General features: G+C 48.0%; 1 protein-coding gene across 1 annotated transcript in view; it reads left to right on the plus strand.

The window, feature by feature from the left end:
* Positions 1-437: 437 nt before the first annotated feature.
* Positions 438-12,066, plus strand: part of DNAH7 (dynein axonemal heavy chain 7) — a 724,465-nt gene continuing 712,836 nt past the window's right edge. Inside the window, 1 exon segment of the mRNA XM_029606081.1 lies at positions 438-610. Within this exon segment, the coding sequence (XP_029461941.1) occupies positions 609-610 (2 nt within the window). The 5' untranslated portion in view covers positions 438-608.

The raw sequence follows: 12,066 nt of genomic DNA on the forward strand, positions 1-12,066 counted from the left end.
AATAACAAGAACTAGATCAATTGTTTGGGATCTGCTGAGTAGTGGTGACCGGGTCTTGCCACTATTGGAGACAAGATGCTGGGCTCTATGGATCTTGGTCTGATCCAGCATGCATTTCTTATGTCAAAATCCATCTGCTGTTTTTTCTGCTGATAGTACATCACAGATGGATGGACTCGCCCTGCACACAAGGCGTTCTTCTGTTTTCCTTTGGTAAAGAACACCTAATAAAACAGTAGAACAGATTAGATAACTAAAACATAAGAGCCCACTGAGTGGTTACAAGGGTGGGCAGGACTGTCGCCAGATACAACGGTGTTCCAGGAAGCTGGGAGAAGGGTGGAAAGGTCACCCTCCGATGATGTGATTAGCCTATTGTATTTTATATCACATATAATGTGAGTGTTTTTTGTTTTTTTTTAATCAAAGGAGAATATTACAACCTGAAGCACAAGGGAAGCAAAACATGGGACTTGAGAGCCTCCAGGCCAGGAACAAGCCGAACAAGTGGAACACCTACTGGTGCCTCCTCTTCCAAAGTACGAAGCAGCTATCCTCTTCCAAAGCAAGATCGTGAACAATTCAGAAGTGCTCTAGTTAACATCATCATGTGAGTTATCTCTTGATTTTTTACATTTATTTCTGTTTGGAGAGGGGAGGGAAATTCCACAGTGGCATTTGAATGAAAGCGATAATGTTCGAAAATCTTTACAATGATGAAATGATATATATATATTTTTTAATATATCTTTATTTATCTAATTTTTAAATCAAATTAACAAGTTAATATTAACTTGACAAGAAATACAGTATAAAGAACGCATCAATCAAAGAAAGCAGAGTTACTTACCTGTAACTGGTGATCTCTGTATGATACTGTATTTTAAGTTCTCTGTAACCGGTGTAATCTTTTACCGGTGTAAGCTCTGTAACCGGTGATAACTGTATGATACTGTATTTTAAGTTCTTCTTTTGAGTTCCTTTTTTGTTGTATTTAACCTTTTCTTCAATGCTGCTCTTAAGTTATCGCCCTCCCAGTTCCTTTTCCCTGTTATCATGTAATTTCAGTCCTGTTGTTCATTTGTGAACCGGTATGATGTCCTCACTAATACCGGTATATAAAAGTTGTAAAATAAAATCTCACAGGACAGCAGGATGTTAGTCCTCACATATGGGTGACATCATCAGGATGGAGCCCAATCACGAAACACTTTTGTCAAAGTTTCTAGAACTTTGACTGGCACCTACTGGGCATGCCCAGCATGGCACCAACCCTGCATCCAGCAGGGGTCTCCATTCAGACTCGTGTATAGCAAGAAGTACGTGTGAAAATAAACCGTAAGCGAACCCATCTCCATGGGATGGTGGGCAGGTTTCGTGAGGACTAACATCCTGCTGTCCTGTGAGAACACCTGTTACAGGTAAGCAACTCTGCTTTCTCACAGGACAAGCAGGATGGTAGTCCTCACATATGGGTGAATAGTGAGCTGAGGATGCCCGAGCAATGCACCAAATGCATCCAAAGACGTGCAATAGGCACATCAACACGGGAGGATTTGGATAAGAGGGCATCCTGAAAACCCTGGACGGGTTGCTGGAAGGACATTGGGTAATTAAGCTGAGAAGAGGTTGCATAGAATAGACTGGCCAAAAAGGGAATCTTGCATGCCAGCCTTGTCTAGGAATAATGGGCTGTGAAAGTATGGAGGGAACTCCAAGTAGCAGCTTTACAAATGTCAGTAAGCGGGACGGAGCGGAGGTGCACCACTGAGGTCGCCATGGCCCTGATAGATTGTGCTTTGACACGTTCTTGTAGCGGAAGGCCTTCTTGCTGGTAGCAAAAGGAAACACTGTCCGCCAAACAAGAAGAGTGGGTCTCTTTTCCCACCAGATTACCCAACTTGTTTTTATCGAAGGAAACAAATAGTTGAGTAGACTTCCTATAGGCTGACGTGCGCTCTAGATAGAAGGCCAGGGCACGTTTACAGTCCAAGGAATGCAGAGCCTGTTCTCCCGGGTGAGAATGGGGTCTGGAAAAGAAAGTAGGTAAGATAATGGATTGATTGAGATGAAACTCCGAAACTACTATTGGTAAAAACTTAGGGTGGGTATGAAGCACTACCCTGTCATGTAGAAATTTAGTGTAAGGTGGGTAGGTGACCAATGCCTGCAACTCATTTACTCTGCGAGCGAATGTTATAGCGAAAAAAAAAAGTACTTTCCACGTGAGATAGCGGAGATTGCAGGAGTGGAGAGGCTCAAATGGAGGCTTCATGAGCCATCCTAAAACTACATTAAGATCCCAAGCAGGGGCTGGAGGGCACAGAGGAGGCTTAAGGTGGAGCAAGCCTTTCATGAAGCGTGACACTAAGGGTTGTGTCGAAAGAGAGACATCGCCTATGCCGTTGTGGAATGAGGCTACCACACTGACATGCACTCTTATAGAGGACGTTTGCAGGCCAGACTCTGACAAGTGCCAGAGATAATCCAGGAACTTTGCAGTGGAACAAGTGAAGGTGTCGATGGACATGGACGTGCACCATACCGTAGACCTCTTCTATTTAGAACAATAAGAACATTTCATGGAAGGCTTTCGTGAAGCTACCAGGACTCTGGAGACCGACTCCGAAAAGTTAAAGGGTTGGAGGATTAACCTTTCAACATCCAGGCTGTCAGGGACAGGGCCTGTAGGTTGGGATGGCGTAGGCACCTGCCATTCTGAATTATCAGTAGCGGGTCTGCTCCCAGAGGAATGCGGCGGCATATTGACAGGTCCTGGAGGGTTGGAAACCATACTTGGCGTGGCCAGTGAGGGGCTATAAGAATCATAGAGCCCTTGTCCCTCTGTAACTTCACGAGAGTCTTGGGTATGAGTGGAAGAGGAGGGTACGCGTAGAGGAGACTGCTGGACCACGAGAGAGTGAAAGCGTCCCTTGGAGGTGAGTGTCAACTGTGAGTGAGCAAGCAGAAGTTCTCCACTTTGCGGTTGTAGAAGAATGCAAAGAGGTCTATGTGTGGATAACCCCAATGTTGGAAGATTTTGTTCGCTACCGTGGGGTTGAGAGATCATTTGTGCGGATGAAAGGTGCGACTCAACTTGTCCGCTAGAACATTGTCCACGCCCGCCAATTAGGTCACCCTTAGGTATATCGAGTGGGAAAGAGCCCACACCCATATTTGCGCAGCTTCCTGACACAGAAGGTCGGAGCCCATTCCCCCTTGCTTGTTGATGTACCACATCGCCACCTGATTGTCGGTATGAATTAGGATGACTTTGTTTGAGAGGCAATCCTGAAAAATCCTGAGGACATATTTGCTTGAAGTTCCAGGAAATTTATCTGATGTTTGGCTTCCTCTGGAGACCAGGTTCCCTGCGTCTGCAGGTTGTCGACATGAGCACCCCAGCCTAGGTTGGAGGCATCCGTCGTCAAGGTAATTTGAGGTTCTGGAGCCTGAAAGGGTAAGCCTTGAAGAAGATTGGAGTGTTGCATCCACCAGGTTAGCGATAGGCGGAGCTGCTTGGTAACATGGACAATGCTGGACATTGGATGATAGGCTTGAGCCATCTGGGATCTAGGGTCCACTGTGTTATTCTCATGCCAAGACGGGCCATCAGAGTGACATGTACCGAGGATGCCATGTGACCTAGTAGTGAGGAAATGATGAGCCATTGTGTAATGTTGAGCTTGGAGGGATTGTGCCAGAGACGTGAGAGTGTGAGCTCGATCCTGAGGGAGGAAGGCTTTTGCTTGTATGGTATCCAAGTCTTCCCCTATGTAGGATAGGGTTTGAGATGGAACTAGCTTGGACTTGGGATAGTTGACCAGAAACCTGAGAGATATAAGGGTATGGAGAGTTAGATGTAAGGAGGCTAGTGCGTCCTTTTTGGGTCGGAACCCTAATCAACCAATTGTCAAGATAAGGGTAGACGTGGACCCCTTGACCCCTGAGGTAGGCTGCGACCACTATGAAGCACTTGGTGAAGACTCGAGGTGTGGACGCTAGGCCGAATGGTAATACCCGGTACTGGAAGTGTCGGGGCCCGACTAAGAACCACAGGAATCTGCAATGAGACAGAGTGATGGAGATGAATGTCTATGTGTCTTGGAGATCTAGAGAGCAAAGCCAATCTCTCTGTAGAAGAGGAAGTAGAGAGCCCAAGGTTACCATCCTGAACTTTTCTCTTTGGAGATACCTGTTTAAGGCGCATAGGTCTAGGATTGGACATTTTTGGAATGATGAAATACCAGGTATAGAACCCCTGGCCCTGTTGGGAGAACGGCACTGGTTCTATTGCTCGGGACTTGAGCAGGGTGGAAACCTCCTCCTCTAGGAGAGAGGAATGGTCGGATGATCCCCACGTTGGCCGAGGTGGGGAGTCCGCCAGTACAGTTAGGAAGTTGAGGTGGTAACCTTGAGCGACTACAGCGAGTACCCACTGATCTGTAGTGATCGTTTGCCATATATTGGTGAAGTGGCACAACCAACCGCTGACGGGTACTGATGGTAGAGGAGGTTGGCATATGCTCTCCAGTGAGGAGTCAAAATCCTGAAGCTGGGCCCGGTTGAGGGGCCGGCTGGATCTTCTGAGACCAGGATTGTCTGGACTGACCCTTCTGGTAAAGTCTGGAGGGGCAACCCCTAGAAGCAGGAGGGTAATATTTCGTGGCTTGAAGAACGGTTGCTTAGAGTCCTTTCTGAATGTCCTCTTAGAAGTGGACGATAAATCAGAAGGCACAGAAGAAAGCTGACGTAATGTCTCGTGGTGGTCCTTGAGCTGCGCTACGGTTTCCTGGATTTTGTCTCTGAAGAGATTATCTCCAGCATAGGGCAGGTCCTGTACCTTTGGTCTTAGGTCAGAGGACTTTAACCAAGCCCACCTCTGAGCACTAATCCCTACTCCGGACACCCTAAAGGCAGTGTCAAAATATCATAAGCAGCTCGGACCTCATGCTTACCAGCATCCAGACCCTTCTGCACCAAGCCATTGAGTTGATCCTGAAAGTGGTCGGGCAAAGTTTCAGAAAAATCCTGGATCTTCTTAAAAAGGTCCCTGTTATACTGGGTCATGTACAACTGGAAGCAATGCGCGATATCAGCATTGAACCATGGAAAATACGACAGCCAAATGCGTCCAGGAACTTCTGTTCCTTCCCCGGAGGTATGGAAGAATGAAGCTTAGAACAACGTGCCTTTTTCTGGGCCGACTCCACAACAACAGAATGATGGGCCAGCTGTGTTTTTTGAAACCCAGGGCTGTTTGCACCAGGTAGGTGGCATCTGTTTTTCAGTTCACTGGTAGTACAGAGCCTGGATGTTCCCAATTTCTCTTCAGTAGGTCAAGAAGGACTTCATGAACAGGTATGGACATGATCTGTTTGGGAACAGATACATCTACAAATTGGAGCTCTTCCAGCATCTTGTGCCTGGAGTCCTCTTCTGTTTGAAGCTGGAATGGTATAGCTTCAGACATTTCCTTTATCAAATTTATAAAGGACAGGTCCTCTGGGGGAAAATATCTTCTCTCCTCAGGGAGATATGGTTCAGACGGCAGCTCATCAGAATCTTGGGAAGAATCATCGGTCCAGGGATGGTAAGGTTGGTCTCCGGCTCCCAATGGATTCTCAGAGGAAGGAATGGTGATATCCCTGTGTGATTAGTTCTTGGCACTGAAGGCATCGGAGGAGGCACTGATGGGCACCGATGGCGGCACTGATCGAGGATGATATGGCATCGAGGGAGGTATAGGCACCGATCGAACCGGTGACATCGGCGGACGAGCCAATGGCTGCAGTCCAGATGGTCTGGGTATAGGCTCGGGTCTCGATGCGTCTTCGTCCCCCGAAGACAAAGGCATCAGAGTGGGACATACTGGAGTCTTTGGATCCACCGGTGGAAGGGCACCGATCAACACGTCCAGCCTGTCCAGTAGCAGTGCGAGCACCATGGGAATCGGGTCGGCAACTGGAACTGGAATTGGTGCCGGTGTCGATGGAGGCTGGAAGCCCTGCAGCGCCTTTCCGATGGCCTCTTGGATCATCCAATCCAATTCCTCGCGGAAACCCAGGCGTGCAACCCCAGTTCTGGAGTAGAAGGCAATGTTGGCATAGCCGGAGGGTCTACCCGTGGAAGTGGAGTCGCGGCTCCTGGCACCAATGAAGGTGGGGAACGCCTCAGTGACCCAGTTGCAGAGGAGGATGGTGGCTTCTCTGGATGGGATTTTTTAGTCGGTGGCTCTATCAACACCGATGCTGAGGGCTTGCCTGTTTCGGCGGACTGAGCTTTACGATGGTGGTGCCAACGCTTTTCTCGATGTTCACCTCGGTCTTTCTCCGGAACCGAGGAGAAAGAAGACGCCTGCGAAATTGTCGATGCCGGGCGGGCAGCACTGGTATCCTGTTGCTGGTGAGAGGTCGATGACACCGGTTTAGATGATGTCGAAGCACTCGATGGAATCGGTGGCTTTGCTTGAAAGAAAAACGCCATCTTCTCCGAGCGGGCTTTACTGCCCTTCGGTGTCATTTGAACACATTTGGTGCAGGTTAAGACATCATGGTTCGACCCCAAGCACAACACACAAACCCTATGCAGGTCTGTGATGGACATTGTCCGAGGACAATCGTGGTAGCGACGAAAACCCGAAGCCATTGCTTCGACAAAAATTTAGCCGAGGATAGATGTGATAAATCCACAGGTCCAATTCCTGTTGGAATATTATCCAAGTTTGGTGCTTTTGCACCTGGCAAGTAATAGGCTATGGAAATAGGTGAGATTAAATTTTCCTTTATTGCCAAAACTTCCATTAAGTACTTATGAAGCATTTCCACAGGGGTAGTAAATTTCTTTCTTGGAAAATTTAGAATTCTAAGGTTACAACGCCTTACTACATTTTCCAAATTTTCCATTTTGTTCTGGAGATATATATGGCCAGTTGATATTGTGTCCACTGACTTTTGAATCTGTAACTCTTTGGATTCCAGAGAGTCTACCTGTGATTTTATTTCCACAATTTGTGACTGAGAAGTGTTTAAGGAATTTGAAAAGTCCGGTATAAAGATAGCTGCTGTGTGACTTGGTTAGACAAGGTAGCTATTGCAAAGGGGGAATGCCGAGAACCTCAACTGTGTTTGGCTCCTCAACTGTGTTTGGCTCCGAACTACATGTTGCTGAGAACCTCAACTGTGTTTGGCTCCGAACTACGTGTTGGTCCATCGGACCCTGTCGCGCGTTCCCTCAGAAACTTCGGGGAAATGCAAAGGGGGAATGCCGAAAACCTCAACACTTCCCGAAGGGGGGGGGGGGCAGGTTGTGGAGGTACCCAACTCTGCTCCGGAAATGATGGGAAAAATAACCCATGCTATAGTTACACAATGTTAGGTTCCATATTAGGTGCTACTACCCAATAAAGAAATCTAGGTGTCATAGTGGATAACACATTGAAATCGTCGGTTCAGTGTGCTGCGGCAGTCAAAAAACAAACAGAATGTTGGGAATTATTAGAAAAGGAATGGTGAATAAAACGGAAAATGTCATAATGCCTCTGTATCGCTCCATGGTGAGACCGCACCTTGAATACTGTGTACAATTCTGGTCGCCGCATCTCAAAAAAGATATAATTGTGATGGAGAAGGTACAGAGAAGGGCAACCAAAATGATAAAGGGAATGGAACAGCTCCCCTATGAGGAAAGACTAAAGAGGTTAGGATTTTTCAGCTTGGAGAAGAGACGGCTGAGGGAGGATATGATAGAGGTGTTTAAAATCATGAGAGGTCTAGAACGGGTAGATGTGAATCCGTTATTTACTCTTTCGGATAATAGAAAGACTAGGGGACACTCCATGAAGTTAGTATGTGGCACATTTAAAACTAATCGAGAAAGTTCTTTTTTACTCAACGCACAATTAAACTCTGGAATTTTTTGCCAGAAGATGTGGTTAGTGCAGTTAGTATAGCTGTGTTTAAAAAAGGATTGGATAAGTTCTTGGAGGAGAAGTCCATTACCTGCTATTAATTAAGTTGACTTAGATAATAACCACCGGTATTACTAGCAACGGTAACATGGAATAGACTTAGTTTTTGGGTACTTGCCAGGTTCTTATGGCCTGGATTGGCCACTGTTGGAAACAGGATGCTGGGCTTGATGGACCCTTGGTCTGACCCAGTATGGCATGTTCTTATGTTCTTATGCTTCCCATATTATGTCTAAAGTTATATTAGCTGGTTTAGCCAAAGAGACAGACAGTACTTCTGGTATACCGTTAGAAGAAAGTCTTGCCATTGTAGAAAATATGGGAGTATTTGAAGATATTGCCTCCTCACCCGGCTGGCTTCCAGCTTCCACTGTTTGTTCCTCCATACTAGCTCCTCCCAACGCTGACCATGCCGGCTGTGCTCCCTTACCAGGGTGCAAAGGGGGAATGCCGAGAACCTCAACACTTCCCAAAGGGGGGGGGGGGGGCAGATTGTGGAGGTACCCGACTCTGCTCTGGAAATAATGATGATTACAGTTCCGGGGTCACTGGCAAGGGAACACCTCTCTGCACGGCACCCAAGGAAACATTCATGGAGCTCTCCACAGGCTGTGTTTGGCTCCGAACTACATGTTGGTCCATCGGACCCTGTCGTGGCATTCCCTCAGAAACTTCGGGGAATGCTCTGGGTCTTCCTTTCCTCTTTCCCATCAAAGGTATAATTTTCTTTTACGTTTGAAAAGCCGAGGAAAAAGGTTCTGAGGAGAGCAAGTCCGAGCACGTCTGCTTAATGTGCAGCCATCTTGGTTCCCCCCTTATAAACATGAAATGATATCTTAATCTTGATATAGGTGAGCTCTTGTATCTTAATTGAATTTTTTAAAATTATTAATGTTTAAAATGTCAAATGTTTCCAGTAGTTATTCAAATATTAATTATGCAGTCTATATATTGATGGGCATTAGTATTAATGGCCAAGTACAAAGCATGCTAATGTGTACTGTTTATTAGGGATGTGAATCAGTACCGGACTTGTTTCCGGTATTGGGTTCGGGTAAAAACCGCGGGAAATCTTCATTCCTGCGGTTCTTACCGGTTTTAATCGGCTGTCTCGTGCCGAAACCCCCCACCACCACCACCACCCCGATCCTTTAAATGTAATTATTTCGAATCTCCCACATCCCGATCCCCCCAAACATTTTTAAAGTACCTAGTGGTCCAGCGGGGGTCCAGGGAGCCATCTCCCGCTCTCAGGCCGTCGGCTGCCAGTAAACAAAATGGCGCCGATGGCCCTTTGCCCTTACTATGTGACAGGGGTATCTGTGCCATTGGCCAGCTCCTGTCACATGGTAGTAGCAATGGATGGCCAGCGCCATCTTTAAAAATGGCACGGGCCATCCTAACGAAATGTCTTTCAAAATTTTAAAAAAATTCTACCCCATTCGGGGTCCCCCTATCGATATCCGTATCCACGGTCGTAAGGTAAGGCTTTACCCTCAATTCGGTTGATTCCTGTCGAGTTTTCCCTTTGGGGCCTACCAGCCATCGACCGCACTGTGGCTAAATTTTTGTCGAAACCATGGCGTCGGGTTTTCGTCGGTGCCCCGATTGTCCTCGGACAATGTCCATCACAGACCCACATAGGGTTTGTGTGTTGTGTTTGGGGCCAGACCATGACTTCTTAACTTGCACCAAATGTGCCCAAATGATACCGAAGGGCCGTAAGGCCCGCTCAGAGAAGATGGAGTTTCTTTTTCAGGCAAAGCCACTGACTCCATCGAGTGCTTCGACATCATCTGAGCCGGTGCCATCGACCTCTCACCAGCAGCGGGACACCGGTTCTGCCCACCTGGCACCAACTATTCCAAAGGCGTCGACTTCTTCCTCTTTGGTTCCGGAGAAGGACCGATGAGAACATCGTGAAAAGCGTCAACACCGACATCAGAAGGCTCAGTCCACTGATCCAGGCAAGCCCTCGGCATCGGGTTCGACAGAGCCACCGACAAAGAAATCCCATCCAGAGAAGGCCCCATCCTCCTCTGCGACTGGGTCACGGAGGCGTTCCCCACCTTCATTGGTGCCGGGAGCCACGACTCCACTTTCCCCGGTGGACCCTCCGGCTATGCCACTGCTGCCTCCTACTCCGGAGCTGGGGTTGCACCCCCCAGGCTTCCACGAGGAATTGGATCGTATGATCCAAGAGGCCATCGGAAAGGCACTGCAGGGCTTTCAACCTCCATCGATGCTGGCACCGATGCCAGCCCCAGTCGCCGACCCGATTCCCACAGCGCTCACACCGCTACTCGCAGGTTGGATGCGTTGATCAGTGCCCTTCCACCGGTGGAACAGAGGATACCAGTATGTCTAATACCTTTCACTCCGATTCCTTTGTCATCGGAGGACAAGGAAACACCGAGGCCGGAACCTATGCCCGGGCCATCTGGGATCTTGCCACCAACTCGCCCATCGATGTTACCGATTCCTTCGGTACCTATCCTGCCATTGATACCTTATTGCCCTCAATTGGTGCCACCATCTATGCCGTCAGTACCATCATCGATGCCATCGATACCACCATTGATACTGTCGGTGCCTCCTCCGATGCCGTTGGTGCCTAGGCCTGATCCTTCAGGAATAGCACCATTACTTCCCTCTGGAGATCCTATGCGAGCCGGTGATCAACCTTACGATCCTTGGACTGATGATTCTTCCCAAGATACTGATGATCTACCTTCAGAGCCATCTTCCCCTGAGGAGAGAAGATGTTCTCCTCCAGAGGACCTGTCCTTTATTAATTTTATAAAAGAAATGTCTGAAGCCATACAATTACAACTTCAGACAGAAGAGGACTCCAGGCACAAGATGCTGGAAGTAGGGATGTGAATCGTGTGCCCAATCGTTTTAACGATCGATTTCGGCTGGGGGGGAAATCTGATTGGCATGGGGTTTTTTTTGTAAAAAAATCGGTTTTTCGGTTAGTGCGCACTAACGGGAGTTAGTGCGCACTAACAGAAAATGATACAATTTGACACATTTCAGGTCAGTTAAGGTCAGTTTAGGAATGAATATGTATTCCTATTGGCTGCCCTTTTATTTATTCATGTTACCAAGGTTTCCACTGACGTGATGGTTTAATATATGGGGGATGGGAAATGGAAACGGTTGGTAGCTTGACAAAAAAAGTAATGTGATCAGTCAATGTGACTAGAACTTGTGCCCTATCCCTGATACCGGGAGTGTTGTGATCTTCCTGCACACAGTGCCTATCTCGGTTACCGGGGGTGTTGTGATCTTCCTGCACGCAGTGCCCTATCCCTGATACCGGGAGTGTTGTTATCTTCCTGCACGCAGTGCCCTATCCCTGATACCGAGAGTGTTGTGATCTTCCTGCACGCAGTGCCCTATCCCTGATACCGGGAGTGTTGTGATCTTTCTGCACACAGTGCCCTATCCCTGATACTGGGAGTGTTGTGATCTTCCTGCACACAGTGCCCTATCCCGGTTACCGGGTGTGTTGTGATCTTCCTGCATGCAGTGCCCTATCCCTGATACCGGGAGTGTTGTGATCTTCCTGCACGCAGTGCCCTATCCCTGATACCGGGAGTGTTGCGATCTTCCTGCATGCAGTGCCCTATCCCTGATACTGGGAGTGTTGTGATCTTCCTGCACGCAGTGCCCTATCCCTGATACCGGGAGTGTTGTGATCTTCCTGCACTCAGTGCCCTATCCCTGATACCGGGAGTGTTGTGATCTTCCTGCACTCAGTGCCCTATCCCAGTTACCGGGAGTGTTGTGATCTTCCTGCACACAGTGCCCTATCCCAGTTACCGGGGGTGTTGTGATCTTCCTGTGTGGTAGTGCCCTATCCCTGATACCGGGAGTGTTGTGATCTTCCTGCATGCAGTGCCCTATCCCTGATACTAGGAGTGTTGTGATCTTCCTGCACACATCCCAGTATCAGGGATAGGGCACTGCGTGCAGGAAGATCACAACACTCCCGGTATCAGGGATAGGGCACTGAGTGCAGGAAGATCACAACACCTCCGGTATCAGGGATAGGGCACTGCGTGCAGGAAGATCACAACACTCCCGGTATC

The sequence above is a fragment of the Rhinatrema bivittatum genome, chromosome 6 (assembly GCF_901001135.1).
Source record: "Rhinatrema bivittatum chromosome 6, aRhiBiv1.1, whole genome shotgun sequence".
NCBI classification, from domain to species: domain Eukaryota; kingdom Metazoa; phylum Chordata; class Amphibia; order Gymnophiona; family Rhinatrematidae; genus Rhinatrema; species Rhinatrema bivittatum.